The following is a 16,264-nucleotide window of genomic DNA, read 5'->3' on the forward strand; positions in this document are numbered from 1 at the left end:
TGCCCTTGCATATATGTGTATGCTAATTAAGGACCTCATTTGCATCAGCAGGGTATTTTTTAATGTTTACAAATGCTGAAACAATGACTGTGTGTGTGTGTGTGTGTGTGTGTGTGTGCGCGCGCGCCTGAAATTAAACCTGTGTTAGAAGAACGTCTTTGGTGCCAACTTTTTTGTGTGGACGTGCTACTTCCCAATATTTCTCGGTTGTTGCTTTTCTGGGCAGCAACCGTTTCTCTACCACGGAAGACCGAAATGATTCAGAATGCCCCTTCTCCAAAGATTGGGTACCAGTGACTCTGCACTGAATCACATTTGTCCTTCAGAACAAGACGATGAGGCAGCAGCAAAGACTGAAGCATGAAATCCGTGATGGATACCCAAAACTTGTTGATGGACTCTCCGACGCTTTTATGCTTTCTATTTGTTGGCGAGGTATTTTAAAATAAGGCTGACTATGATTCACAACTGCAGGTATTTATTTAGGAAACTTACAATTAAAAAACAATGGAATCTTTTGTCTAGCGTTCCTTATTTCTCAGGCAGTAGAAGTTAGCCTGCAAAATAATTCTACAGATCCAAACATCATCTGGCATGAGGGGAAGCTCCATTAGTGCACAGATGACTTGCAATCTCTTCCCTCCTCTGGTTAAACTGCCTGTGCCACACCGTACAATGATCTGAAGAATTGCATATCCCTCCACAGTGATTTTATGTCTGTGTATATATGTGTGTGTGTGTGTGTGTGTGTGTGAGAGAGAGAGAGAGAGAGAGAGCTCTTCTGCTAATGTATACAAGATTTTGTATCCATGCAAATGTTATGTAATAGACTAATCTAATAAAATATTATGTATTGTCACGGTCTTGCTCTTATGAAATCCTTCTGAAGTGGAACCCCTGCCTTTATCTTCTCCTCCTCCGTGTGAATTAAGAAGATAGAACGGTGGCTTTCCTTCCTGGCTCCTGTTTTGCCATCATTTAATTTACCTTTCACTTTTACCTTTGGGTGGAATTTGAATAGCTCTGTTCCCCTGCTCTCTTTTTATGAGTGTTTACAGTGCTTTTTCTTGGGCAGTGGCCCATTTTACTTGTGTGTTTGTATAAGTATTTAACATTTGTTCTCTAAACACTAACACAGATGAAATATTAGCAAGCCGTGCCCTGCTTTGCAGTGCTTTCCCCCTCCCCAACAAAGCAGGAGAAAATGTTCTTGAGGGTAGGTAGCACTGTAAGAAAATGGATTGAACAGCGCCTGTGGAGCAATTCAGGTTAATCACTGACTCGTTACATTGCTAAAGGCAGTCATATTACATTCTGATAATGGTGATTATGCTTTTCGGAAAGGGTGAATAATATTGACTGATATGACCACATTGATTTTTAATGATGTGTTTGTAGAAGTAGGAAAAGAGATTTGGCCTTAATCTGCTGAAATCTCTTTTCAAATACCATTGAGTTTCTCTCTGATAAACGTTTCTTTTAAAGCGTTCCAAGATTTGACCTTGTAGGAATGGCTGCTTCTTTTCTCTTTTCTTTTTAGAAGACTTTGTGGTTTTTACCTGAAATGCCTTTGAGGAGTTAAGCATCTTAGCAACATCTGCCTCTATCGGCTAATGACCTACACTGGTGTCTCCTGCAATTTGCAAGTAGCACAAATCAAGACTGTAAATGTGTCTCTTCCCATGACCCTCCTTCACCTCTAAGCAATAAAGTATAGATAAATAGCATTCATCTCAAAGCCCTTGGTGTTATTGGCTCTCACAAACTATTGAGATATTATTCTCTTTTGCAAGTTTTTGTCCCTCCTTGTTTTCTGGCCTGAAAGTTGGGTAATATTATTAGTCCTTCGACAGAAGTTTAAAAATATTAATGTAGTAGTAAAGCCTCAAAAGATTTGCAAGCAAGTTTTATTCACAGCCCCCATTTGGGACTCAGTGTGTCCAAGCCAGAAGACCAGTGGAAGCCCGATCTCTGGAACTGAGTTTTTGTTTTATCATCCAGGTTCCTACTGCTGTCCTACTTTCCAACCAGAGAACCAAAGGCTATAACAAGAGCTATCGGAGTGGCTTGAATAAAGTGTCCGTTCCCTTCCAAGATTGTATGAGAGGGATTCCCTGGTTCTTTAGCTTAAGGATATGCTATGATTAAATTTTGCAGGCAGGAGCTGAACAAAGCCAAGCCAACATTGAGCATCGGAGAGCAGATTCATTTTGCCTTTAGTAGCTGGGCCTCCTCTATAGTCCTAGCTCATGGCCAGTAAAACTAGCACCCAGAAAGTAACAGCACTGCTGGGTGTTTTTGATTTACTCTGTTGCTCTAGGGAAGAAGCCAGATCTTTTTCAGGGTCATCAGTCAGCTCAGAGGTAGTAACAGCTGCTTCAGTTTCAATTCTATGAGTCTCTTGGTGGAACCTTTGGGGAGCCAGTTGTCACCACAAATTATTTTTCTATATATCTGCAGAGTGGGAACCATCCATAAAAGCATGAGCCAAGCCTCTGTTAAATGTTTTCACATCAAGTCAGCATTGCAGGCAGAGTTCAGAAATAGGATATAGATTTAATTGTAATAATTGACTTTATCTCTTGTCACAATCTGGAATAAATATCTCCCACAACTGTTCTCTATAACCATTTTGCCTGCATCCTGGGCGTTTATTGAGCACGCGGGAGCCATTTATTGCTTTTGCTTTGAAGCTGTTTTGATTATCCCCTGATTACCTCATAATTATATAGGCAGCCTATTGTGAAGGTCATTACTGAAGAAGCCATGGGGATGAGGAGGTGAGGGAGCAAATGAGACAAAGTGTATGCTGTGAATCAGTAGAGAAGAAATTGTGTGTTTTGCAAGCTGTTCCTTTATTTTGTGTGTAGTTTTTGTTTTCTATCTGCAGCCTGAATCCTGTTACTTGGCTGCTTTGCAGTAGCTAGTCTCTTGGGTGGAACACAGTTGATTAAGATTTAATGGAGGTATTCAAACAAGCAGCTAAAGCCCTGTATGTTGATTATGTACTATATTAGTATGTAAAGCCTCTTGGAAATAACATCTTTTTATTTCCATGGCTCCAATCCATTGCATGTAGGTAATGCTCCCTCCCTGCTCCTTTAAAGCAAAAGGGTGATGTGTAGCTCACAATCCTGTTACATTATATTACGGTATGTTAAGATAACAACGAGAGTTAAGTTCATGATCGTTAGAGACAAAAGGTGGTTAAGCTTCAGTGAATATAAATACTTGTCTGGTATACTGGCAAAACTGTTTCAATGCATTTGTAGTTAGCATTTTCATAGAATCATAGAGTTGTAAACTTTCTATTTGAGTTGTGCACTTTATGTGTGTTGGTTTAATTAAAAGTTTGCCTGAGATTCAGAGGGGCATGTGCACTGTGCAAGCATTTAAAAATTGGTGAGTTTTTGTAAGAAGGGACATCCATAAAAGTACCAACCTGTTCTTTAAATCTACATGAGGAACTTTGGTTCGTGACGACACCTTTATTTATAGGAGTAGAGCCCAGGCAAGTACGTGGATCAGTTGTCACAACAACTGACACTGTTGCACATCAGCAAGATCATGTGGACTCCCATTCCTATGTTAGCTTGGCATTTTCCTAGGCTCAGTGTTGTGCTAGCACAGCAGGAACTCTTGTGAATCTTTAATATTTTTATTAAAGATTTCTTAGTTTACAAAAATACATGCCTTGTCTCTTTTTTCAAGCTGTGTTTTCTACAGATCAATTTAAGACATTAGTGTGGCATGCAGTACAGTGGTACCTCTGGTTACAAACTTAATTCGTTCCAGAGGTCCGTTCTTAAGCTGAAACCATTCTTAACCTGAGGTACCACTTTAACTAATGGGGCCTCCTGCTGTTCTCATCCTGAAGCAAAGTTCTTAACCCAAGGTACTACTTCTGGGTTAGCGGAGTCTGTAACCCGAAGTGTTTGTAACCCGAGGTACCACTGTGTTAGGTTGGGAAGAAATGAAGGGGAAAGAGGGGGATGGTGCATGGGGTTGGGTGGCAGTGCTTCTATTCTTCTACTTAGTGGGGGGGGTGTCAGTGTCACTTGTACGGGTTCTCTTTCAATTTGCTTGTTTTATTTCCTTGGTGGTGAGAGTGCTTGGCCTCCTAGGGTGTGGTTGATTGTCTTTGGTTGGCTGTAGTGAGATTTGTTTATGTGGGGGAGGATTTTGGGGTCAGATTAGCTATATTGATTCGTATGCTGTCGGCGGATTCTTGTTGTTGCCTTGTTGGGCTATATACATGATAAAGAGTAACCATGCCGGCGTAAAGGCGTCTCTTCTATTTGTCCCCGTGTCAGTTTCAGTTTATTGGTTAGTTTTTCTAGTAAGGCTGTTTCCCATACTATTTGATACCATTGGTCCATATTTACTCCTGACAGGTCTCTCCAGTGTCTGACTATAATGTTTCTGGCTGCTGAGAGTATGTGGGTTATTAGCTCTTTGTAATGTGAGTGAGCGTTATTATCTTGGAAGATGTTCAGTAGGGCCAGTTCTGGGGTGACTTCTAATACTCGCTCAGTTATTTTGCATATGTATGACTGATTTCCAGAAGAGTTGGATTTTGGGACATTCCCACCACATGTGGAGGTATGTGCCTGTGGAGGTGCAACCTCTCCAGATTTTTGGTGGGGCTCCTGGGCATATCAGCAATAGTTCCGTGGTGTTTGGTGAATTGATCTGTAACGTGTGAAGCAGAACTGATGTTAAGTTCAAAATTAATATATCCTAGTATATCAGCTTTCATTGTACCTTTTACGGAAGCATGTAGACTTAAACCTGTCCAGAAACCTAAAGTGCTCTGATGGTGTTTCCTGCTTGGCAGGGGGTTGGACTCGATGGCCCTTGTGGTCTCTTCCAATTCTATGATTCTATGATTCTATGATTCTAATACAGAGCAAACATATTTTGCTATTTTGTTTTCTTCAGTCAGTGCTACTGAACAGTGTTTCTTAACGTTACTGTGGCTGTGTAGAGAGGAAGCATCCGAAATATTTAGAAAATCAGAAAAAGCGAGAGTTCTTTATTTTCTCTTATTGCAGCAGAGAGTATTTGGAAGAGAAAGTGTTTCAAATAAAAGAGATTTAGAAAATAAGGCTTAGTAATAGCGCAAATACCACTTTTCTTGGAAAGGTCCTTGAGACAGTTGTGCCATGACAGTTAAAATATTTTTGGATGAAACCGATTATCTTAGTCCATTCCTATCAGGGTTCACACCTGGTTATGGGAGTAAATAGGCCTTTATCACCTTAGTGAATGACCTTTATCAAAGGGAAGAGCAACCCGGTTAGTTGACTTGATCTCTCAGTGGGTTTTTGATACCATTAACCATGATAGCCTCCTGAGATGCGTATTAAGGGCACCACTTTTGAGTAGTTCTGTTCCTATCTCCAGGGTCAGTTTCAGATAACAATATTGTGTGATTAGCCTCTTAGCCCCCTGGCAGTCGTGCTATCAAGTGCCATCATGTCCCCAGTGTTGTTTAGTATCTACATATGAAGACTTCAGGAGTGGACATTAGGAGATTTAGAGTGAGGCGTCATCATATGCTGATGATACCCAACCTAGTTTATCTAAATCAGGAGAGGCTGTGCAAGCCTTGGACCAGTGCCTGGACTCTGTGGTGGACAGGATGATGCCCAGTAAACTGGGAAGGCAGAGGTTCTGTGGGTGGGTGGATTCTGAGTCCAAATAACTGGTCAATTGCCTGCTTTGGATGGAGTTGTACTCCCCCGAAGGAGCAAGTTGACAGCCTGTTGCTAGAGGCCCAGGTGACCTCAGGGGCTAGGAGTGCCTTTTTGCGTTGGCAAGACAGCTGCAGACGCTTCTGGATCAGGATAGCCTGACCACTTTTGTCCAGGTGCTGGTAACTTCCAGATTGGATTATCCCCATGCACTCTTATGAGGGGCTGCCCTTGAGGCTAACTCAGAAGCTGCAGCTAGTGCAAAATGTTGCAGCTCAACTGCTCACTGCAGCAGACTATCACCATCCTATTATGCTGCTGCTGAAAGAATTACACTGACTGAGAATTACGGTAGCTAGGTTCAAGGTGATGGCATTGGTGTACAAAGTCCTACACAGCTTGGGACTAGGATACCTAAAATATCTCATCCCTTTTATACCCAACTGATCACTACACTTTGCAAGAGAGGGTATCCTGCAGATAACATTCTACACAAAATTCAGTTCTGCACAGTGTCGCAATGTGGCCTTTAGTGTGGCAACACCAACCCTTTGGAACTCTCTTCCATTGCATATCAGACAGGCACCGTTTCTGTTTTCTTTTTGGCATCTGCTAAAGATGTTCCTCTTTCAACAAGACCTTTAAAATGTTGTCCCAGTTGGTATCTGTCTTGGAATTGACTTGATTTTATGTATATGTTTTAAGCTGTTTTTATATTATTGTTTTCTTTTTACAAAATTATATATGCAGTTGTTTAAACTCCTTTAAAATATGTAACTGTAAATTGTTTCAGGATGCCTCATGGGAAGCAATAATAATTTTAAAAACCATGTTTATATTGCTTTCCTCATTCTCCACCCAGTTCAGTTGCTTCATATAACACAAATTAAAATAGACAATTAAACCAACGTGCAATTTAAAATATTGTGCAAATTGGTCAAGCTAGTAGGCTTTTAACAAGTGTGGGATAAACGTTTCCCCCCTCAAGAGATTAACTGTGCATCAGACTATTCATGCAATGCTTCCTAAACTATTGTAGTTTGCCTGCTTGTTGGAGATTACCAATTTTTATCTCTTTGTGGCCAACACTTGAGAAGGTATTTGAAAGGCATCTGAATTAAAACACAGCAGTTTCAGCACAGGGGCAGCTGAATACAGAATGCATAGATTGAAGAGAGAGGTGAAGCGCTGCTTGGCAGAGGGTAGGTATTACTAGCTTCCTGCATGCTCCGTGTCTCAGAGACAATGTCAAGACACTCAGAGTCAGACTGCCTCCAGTGACACAGAACATGTTCAGACCTGTTAATGCTGTGCCATGATTTTGCACTGCTTTCCCTTTCCCTTCACCCTATGCATTCATTGCATGTGCGTCAACATAGGAAGGTGCCTTTTACTGAGTCAGTCCATGGGCCCATCCAGCTCAGTGTTGTCTACGCTGACAGGCATTCACCAGGATTTCAGACAGGGAGCATTCCCAGCCCTACCTGGAGATGTTGGAAATTGAACGTGGGACCTTCTATATGCAGAGCAGGCTGCTTAACTGTGGTCCTTCTTTCAAAGTGCTGAAGGAATTCTGTTCAATTCTCTCCAGAAAGACTTTCAGCCTTTTCATTTTATTTTTGTAAGAAACTTGTGAACTACAGTACATTGCAGATCTATTTAAGGTTCACTCTGTTAATCCTAGCCATTCCTACTGAAGTAACTCCTATTTAATTCATTTGGGCTTACCCCCAGGTAAGTGAAGTTAGGGTTGCAGCTTTGGACTATATTTGGATGGGTGTCTTTTAAGAAGCCTTACATATGAAATATGAAGGGTTGCAATCAACTACCCTGAACATTTCACCAGCCCAAGGTTATAATAATAAATAATAAATTTTTATTTATACCCCGCCCTTCCCAGTTCAGAAAACTGGGCTCAGGGCAGCTAACACAAATTTAAAACACTTAATTGTAATACAACATAGAAGCAGCATAAAATATAGTATAAAAACATGAATAACAATAAAATTCAAAAATCAATTTGGGGGAAATCCAACCAATAAGCATTAGATAGTCACCAGGGCTAGCTGGCTGAATTAGTCCTACTTGGGCCAGTAAGGAGGCCAGGGGAGAATTAGCTGTGGGGTCCCAGAGTGGGTAATCTTCATAAAAGGGAAGGGGGAGGGAAGAGAAGGGAAATAAAAGATCAGGCTGAATTCAAATTAAAGGCCAGGTGGAATAGCTCTGTTTTACAGGCCTGGCAAAAGGAGGTCCTGTAGGTCCCTAGTCTCGTGGGACAGAGCATTCCACCAGGTCGGAGCCATCACTGAAAAGGCCCTGGCCCGATCTTTCTAAATTTATTTGGCAGGGTAAGAAGCCAAGAGTAAGGTTTAAAGTATTGATGGAGCCTAGAGGAAGGGGCGGGTTTGCGGTCCCAGACCTCAAGCTGTATTTTGAGGCCGCATGCATGACATGGATGGAAGATTTGAAGTTATTGACAGATACGGAAATCCTAGACCTGGAGGGCTGGGACAAAGTTTTTGGGTGGCATGGTTACCTGGTTCATGATAAAATAAAAGCACATAGAGGCTTCACTAATCATTTGGCGAGAAAGGCCCTATTCGAAGTTTGGGAAAGAAACAAAACAAAAGTAACAGCCAAAACTCCCTGGTGGCTATCGCCTATAGAGTCATCAGCCATGCATAGAAATAATATGAAAGACAGTTGGCTAACAGATATAGGGAACTCATAGAAGAGATAAATGATTGCCCGACAGTGAAGAAGTTTGAAGAATTAAAAGAGAGGGGAGTGAATTGGTTAGAATAATTCCAAAGTAAAAACAATATTTGAGAAGGATTACACCCAAACTCTTAATGGAAGGCACTGGCACTCATTGGGCCCCCGAAAGAGAAGGGAGTTGGTCCCTCATCCCCATGCCATCCTGACCCAGCCAGAGGACTTCTGTCTTCAAAGGATTTAGTTTCAATTGGCTCCCACGAAACCATCCAGCCACAGCCTCCAAGCATCTGGTCAGTGTGTCCGGAGCCGAGCCAGTGTGGCCATCCATCAGCAGATAGAGCTGAGTGCCATCAGCATATTGGTTACAACCCAGCCCAAAGCTCTGGACATTCTGGGCAAGAGGGCACATAAAGATGTTAAAAAGCACTGGGGAGAGGATTGCGCCCTTCGGCACTCCACACACCAAGGAGTGGCGCGGCGACATCTCCCTCCCTAGCGCTACCCTCTGTCCCCGACTAGAGATAAAAGAGCACAGCCATTTACGGGCTATGCCCTGTAACCCCACATTGGTGAGGTGGTGGTCCAGAAGATCATGATCGACCATATCAAAGGCTCCTGACAAATCTAAGAGAACCAGCAGTCCCGACCCGCCTCAATCCAGTTGTCTATGGAGATCATCTGTTAGGGCAACCAGAGCCGTCTCGGTCCCAAAACCAGGACGGAAACTGGACTGAAATGGCTCTAAAGTCAATGTTTCCTCCAGAAACCTGCCAAGCTGTTCAGCAACTGCTCTCTGTTACCGTTCTTTCACCTTCTCTCACCCCCCACATGCCCCTTAAATATAACAACAACAACAATTTTATTATTTGTACCTTGCCCATCTGACTGGGTTGCCCCAGCCACATTGGGTTCCAGGGGTTTCTCCAACCCTCTGGGGACAGTGAAGAGGGGGGAAGGAGAGAGGAGAATCCTGTTGCACTAGCACAAAGAAATTAATTGAATATGCCCCATGCATCTGAGTAGAGCTTTCAAAAGGTCCATCTTTAGGTCTACTGATTCTTATTTTTGTTTTTTAATTGATTCTTAGTATCAAGTATCAAAACACACCCATACAAGGAAAACAGAGCTTAGTAGTTGTACAGAAAAGAAAGAAAAATAGCAGCTGATGGTTGTAATTTTAAACATTCCAAGAAAGGCAATAAGATGAAAGTGTCTCTCCATAAGGTTCCACGAGTCAATGGAGGGTGAAAACCATGTTTGATTGTCTTAACAAAGTCAATAAAAGGATACCATGTCATGAAGAAGTTGTGAGCCTTTCGCCTCTCCGATCGATAATTATTTTGTGAAGTGGTTAATTTGTCCTTAAGCACAATGTCCCATACTTGCAAAATCCAGGCTTCAAAAAGATTTGCATTTAAAGTTTTCCAGGGGTTTTTTCCCCAATCGCTAATCTAACTGCAGTTAATAAATGGAGGATGAGATCTTTATTGGTTATTTTTTTAAAATGTGAGGAGTAAAATAAGGCAGTAGGGCTAATTTTGGGTCTGGCTGTATTGTTTGATTGTTTGAAAACTTTTTCCCTAAAGGGAATAATTTAGGAGCAAAACCACCACATATATACTAGAGAGCCAGGTAAATTGCATCCCTACCAGCAAAGGTTGGATGTGTTATGGTTAATTCTATATAATAGCGCTGGGCACATGTACCAGCATTTATAGCTTTTTCTCAAGTTCTAATTGAGATGGATTCAAATCGTAGTTTGTTCCAAATGTGTTCCCTGAGTTGTTCCTTTAATTCTTCTCCACAATCTTTTCCCCATTTAGTCTTAATGAAGTGAGGGGAAGGGGAGCCAATTGTGTGAGGATTTTATATAGTTGGGAGATGATTGATTCCCTTTCCCGATGGGTGGGTTGAGAAGCAGTTGCTCAAAACTGTTTAAACTGCATAATGCTTGAGTCCTTATATTTGGGTGATTCAGAACATGTATAATCTGGTGTATCTCTAACCAGCCACAGGGTATATCTCCCAATATAAAATTTATTTCTGGAGCTGTGGGGGGCTTTCGATTAGTGTAGAAGTCCATACTGCCCTTTCTAAACTGCCCTTTATCCGAGGATCACAGGGTGGTTTACAATATAGAAACACAAAATATATGACATACAGTGGTACCTCGGGTTCAGTACTTAATTCGTTCTGGAGGTCTGTTCTTAACCTGAAATTGTTCTTAACCTGAAACACCACTTTAGCTAATGGGGCCTCCTGCTGCTGCTGCGCCGCTGGAGCACGATTTCTGTTCTCATCCTGAAGCAAAGTTCTTAACCTAAGGTACTATTTCTGGGTTAGCGGAGTCTGTAACCTGAAGCGTCTGTAACCCGATGTACCACTGTAGTAGCAAACAAAAACAATACACCCACATACAGTTTAAAATGACATAGATTCTTTAATTAGCCAAGGCCTGGGAGAAGACAAATGTTTTTGCCTGGCACCTAATGATATTATTGAATGTGCCGGGTGAGGCTTTCTGGGGAGAGCATTCCACAAGCGAGGAGCCACGGTAGAAAAATCACGCTTCTGTGTTGCCACTCGCTGGAGCTCTTGTGGAGGAGGCATGCGAAGAAAGACCTGAAATGATAATTGCAGGGTTGGTACATATAGGAAGAGAATCAGCCTCCATTAGTTTTGTTGGAACTTCCTGAAAAGACCATTTACTGCCACACAAACCTACTCATCTCCTAAGATCATATTTGCAGGCTCTCTCTCTCTCCCCCCCCCCCCGCCCCACTACTTTCTAAGGTTACACAGGTGGTAAAGGGCATTTTCAATAGAGACACCCCATCTTTAGATTTTCTTCCCCAGAGAGAATCATCTGACTCCAGTCTTGTTATATTTCCATTACCTGTTTGAGATGCGTGATACATGGGTGATACCTTACTGACATGGGATTTTCAATAATGTTAATCTTCTAATTCAGTTTTCAAATTATTTGGTTTTAAATTGTTTGCTGGTCTAGAAAGCCCTTTAGGGTAGGACTGCAGGGTATAAATACATTGGAAGCAAGTAAGTAAATACCAAACTAAGGTTTGTTGAAGACCACCGCCTTCAAATACAATTTGCTACTCTGGTTCCACACACGTTTTCATACAATCATTTACGTCAGACTTCTGATGTTGTCATGTTATCTTTCCTTAGGCAAGCTTGGGACCTCGCTGTGGATATCTGCCTTTCTCAGTTGCCCACCATTATAGAGGAAGGAACTGCATTCAGGGTGAGTTACTGATTTTTCTCTTGAAACATACACGGGCCATTCCAGAGGAATCAGCTAGTGCTTCAAACCTCATATTCATTCTTGACTTCTTATACCCAAAGATGTTTCCCAGCAAATGCAAATAGTTCTAGTCAAAGTTATTGATTAATGGAGGATTGGAGCTGCTCAACATTTGAGGAGTCAATTCTGATTGCATAGCTAATACAGAGTCTAGTCTAATTTAAATCATCTTTGTGTATTGTTTCTTAAGAATTAGAAAACTGGCTATGCTTGCAAGGGAGGAATAGTTCCTACTTTTTATGGTATAAAAGAACAGAACGTTACAGTCTGAAATTCTACATACAGAAGACAACCGAGGAGGGTAGGAAAGGCAGGGTTAGTGAGAAGAAGTGTGTGGAATTATTTCAGTTCCATGTACTTAGGTTTAGTTACCGAAAGACATGGGAAATAGAGGGTTACGGTCCATAATGACTAGTTACTGTAACATTGTTTAATGTGACTTTCATCATAAGAGGCTAAATGCAATCCCTCTGCCACCACTGTTTTGGGCTGGATTTAGCTAACCAAGTACACTAGTAGAAGCCTGTGCAAGGACTTCCACTAGTGCAACAGGACTCCCTCCCAAAAAAATCTCCCTGCCCCCTGCAGACCCCCACAATGTCCCACAAATCTGCTCAAGATCAGGAGAACCTCCAGTACAGCATGCAGGGGCAGGAGGGGAGAGATTGTTCGATCTGACAAGCAGAAATACTTGTGCTGACATAATGATCAGTGTGACATTGAATTCTACCCTTTCTTCCCCCATCTGCCACAATTTTTTGTTCTCCCAGTCCCAGAGCAGAATAAACACTTTCTCTTGCTTATGGTAGTTTCTCAGGGCTAGAAATGCACCTGAAGCCACAGTGGTTTGCAGAAATTTATGTTGTGATGATGCTCTTTCCGTACAAAGGAAAAACAAACAAACCAAGAACTAGACTTCCTAGCAGCTTGTCACATTTGGCTTCTTAGAGCTAACCAGCACTTAAAACTGGTAGATTAACTTGGGTACAGAGAAGATTGAATGGTATGTTTTTGGATATCTCTACCATATGTTTGTGGTGAGTGCACCATAAAATGTAGAGCATTATAGAATTGGTTGGAGAACTTGTTTTTCTTTACTGCTAACTCCGAGAGAGAAAAGGAGAGAGCAAATTGTGAATTCTTGTTATTGAACAGAATTGGCTTCCTGAAATAATCATGTATAATGATGCTATGTGCTCACAGAGGCCCATACTATTGTAACAAGTCTACACTGCCAAGATTTTACAGTAGAAGCTTTTATTTAAACTAGCGCTCCTGAAACGTGCATGATTACAACTGTTGCATTGAAGAATTATATTTTGGGAAAGTTGGAACACCTAGCTTTGTTCTTTAGAATGATCTCATGCAGAGAAATTGTTCCTCTCTGTTTTGGCTTAGTGATTTTGAAGGAGAAAACTGTTATTTATCCCTTCAAGCATCAGATGCCTTAGGCTATTTCTTTACCATCTTATGGACAGAACCATTTAAATTATAGCTCTTTTATAGGCTCATTAGCCTACTTGGTCAAATACTCTGATAGATTCTGGGCTCAACTCCATTAAAGATGCTTTAAATGGAAAACCTATGTTTTGTTTTCTCAAGTTGTGTTTGGCCATATAACTAGTTGTTACCTAGAATGCTATACTCAGATACGATACTCCTTTTTTCTGTCCTCACCATTTATCTCCACATTCTTTCATGCAGAAAAATTGTGTTACACACACACACACACCACTTTTTAAATGGAAACCAGCTTTGGGAAGTGTGATTTGCAATGGAGAAGCTACTGTGGGAGAAATGTTTAATGCTTTGTCAGCTAGCATTTTGCACCTTTTCATTCCCCCCTAAGCTACTTTTGCCACAGGTTTCTAGAGGTTTCCAAACTTTTCAAGTTGGTGACACACTTTTTGGACATGCATCATTTCGCAACACAGTAATTCAGCTTTGCATCATTTTGTGACACAGCAACTCAGTTTTACTAGTAAACTGGAGGTTAAACTAAACCTTTCCAGCCCCAGGAGCATTCATGCTGCAGCTGACACACTAAAGTATTGCAGCACATAGTTTGGAAAGTTCTGCCCTAGGGGGAGAAACACGATTTCAAGGCCAGGGGAGCAATTCTGAGCAGAGAAATGGTTAAAGCACCTACTTTGCTTCTTCTCCACTCTAATGGGTTTCTCCAAAAGCTGCCTTTTCATAACAAAGTGGATATTGAGGTTTATAAACCTGCATTTGCAAAGCATGTAATGTTTAGTTTGTCATACCCTCTCCAAAAAAAAAGTAAGTGACCAAAGTAAGCTGTCCCATTTCAGACAGACTGGTGTCTTAAAATGTCATTGTGCCTCAATTACGTATAAAGAGGGAGGGGGTCTGTTTTAAAAGCAAAAGGGCCACATAGTGAAGAGAGCCTATAGTCCAGGCTTCCTCAAACTCAGCCCTCCAGATGTTTCGAGACTATAATTCCCATCATCCCTGACCACTGGTCCTGCTATCATGGGAGTTGTAGGCCAAAAACATCTGGAGGGCCGAGTTTGAGGAAGCCTGCTATAGTCACTCCTCCCCAGCTCTTTTCTCTGAGCCCAGTTCTACTATTAGAACTTGACTGAAGAGTGCCATAAGGGGACTCATAATAGAGAAGTAGGCTATTAATCTACCATGCTTGGTGTCACCCTAAACTGTGGTTGCCAGTTTCCCAAGGCTGAAATAACGTATTATGCAAATTATTCTTTAATGGAATACTTTAGCAAAACTGAATTGGCCCCAAACTCACGCAATTGTTATAGCTAAATATTCAATTCACAAAATTTTATCTCACATACAGTGGTACCTCGGGTTTAGAACTTAATTCGTTCTGGAGGTCTGTTCTTAACCTGAAACTGTTCTTAACCTGAAGTACCACTTTAGCTAATGGGGCCTCCTGCTGCCGCGGCGCCACTGCCGCACGATTTCTGTTCTCATCCTGAATCAAAGTTCTTAACCCGAGGTACTATTTCTGGGTTAGCGGAGTCTGTAACCTGAAGCGTATGTAACCCGAAGTGTCTGCAACCCGAGGTACCACTGTATTCATTCCTTTCACATGGCACTACCACCTCAGAATTTATGTGGAGACTTGCTTATTTGGAATTATTTCCCAGTCAACATTTCTCTCTATGTGATGTTGGTATGTACATCTTTCCACACAGAGGGAGATTTTAGTATGAGGCTCTAAACAAGTATTTTTTCACATACAGTCTGAAGTGGTATATCTGTATTTCAGAGCTCTACAACATAAGCACCTGCAAATACACTCTCATCACTTCTTTCTTCTTGTCAGATGGACTGTTGTGGTTGATCTTTAGGTAATTGAGCAGTGGGCATATTAATGTCAAGAGGAAGGTGCATTTGTCACCAGGCAAGCATCATGAGAACAACCCCCCCCCCCAATCTGATGAGATGGCAGTGTGCCAATGTTTGTTTGTGGCTATCTTTGGTGGGTAGGAATGCGTAATTTATTGAGTCATTTGACCACGCTATATCTATATTACTGTTGACACAGCAAGAAATGTATTTGAGAGAGAAATGTCAATAATGGTTGGCATCACCTGCAGAATGCTGTAATATGTAAGACCCGAGGCCTTTGTCTATTGGGCCGGGAATAATAACGAAGGTAGTATAATAAGGGAAATCATTCCGGAGTTTAGGAGAGTGGGTGACTCAGTCTTAGCAGCAGGCCAGGAAGACTGTCAGAGCTGTGAATGTGTCTGATAGTATAAAGGTAGGTGTGAAGAAGGCCCATAGAAATAGATTACTATAGAACAAAGGACTCTATGAATGCTGAAGGGGTGAAAATGATTTCTCAGTCTGTTTCAGTTTCTAGAACTCTGAGGTGGGCAGCCACCTACAGGCAAGGCAGTGATGTATGTGTGATAAGCTCCATCTTGGTGGCTATTGCAATACTGAGCTTTTTGGACAAATGTATCTAGATATATTACACTGACTGGATGAGAGCCCAATAGAAATTTATTGGAGTGGGGAAAAATTGCAGTCAAGTTCTCTCGCAATGACAGCAACCATCTACGGCCATAAAAATGAATTATTCCTATACAAATGATTAAAGTCTTGAAGCTAATGACCAGAGGGAAAAACTAATGTGTAACCTACTGGAGAGTGTTTTGACATTTCTTAAAGATTCCTCAATACAACCTGTACTTGGCACATAATATTCCTGCCTTTTGTGGCTGAAAGAGAGTAGCACTCTGGTTACAGGAATAAAACGTGTTCTCTCCCTCACAATCTCTAAAAACAGCTGTGGATCTTTGTCTGTTTGTTCAAATGTGTTTGTTAGGCATCATTTATTTAACATAGCTTTGAAAAAGCTGTTTCGGGATTTGCCAGTAGCAAGTGTTTTAATGTGACTTGGCTTGCCTAATTGTGTGAGAAACAAGTATGACTCAGAATATTACTAGGCCTTTTAAAGTAAGGGCATTCACCTTTAGTTTACTTGAGTTGTTGGCATCCATCTGTCTCAGGAGACAATGGAGGAGTG

At 41.5% G+C, this 16,264-nt stretch overlaps 1 protein-coding gene across 2 annotated transcripts in view; it reads left to right on the plus strand.

Annotated features, from left to right (window-relative positions):
* The window catches only part of RPTOR (regulatory associated protein of MTOR complex 1), a 325,607-nt gene that overhangs the window by 192,441 nt on the left and 116,902 nt on the right, over positions 1-16,264 (plus strand). For both annotated transcript variants that reach the window (XM_081180842.1, XM_081180843.1), the window contains exon 10: positions 11,604-11,679. In XM_081180842.1, coding sequence (XP_081036968.1) covers positions 11,604-11,679 — 76 coding nt within the window. The remainder of the gene's footprint in view (positions 1-11,603; positions 11,680-16,264) is intronic.

This window comes from Podarcis bocagei, assembly GCF_964188305.1.
Source record: "Podarcis bocagei genome assembly, chromosome: 2".
NCBI lineage: Eukaryota > Metazoa > Chordata > Lepidosauria > Squamata > Lacertidae > Podarcis > Podarcis bocagei.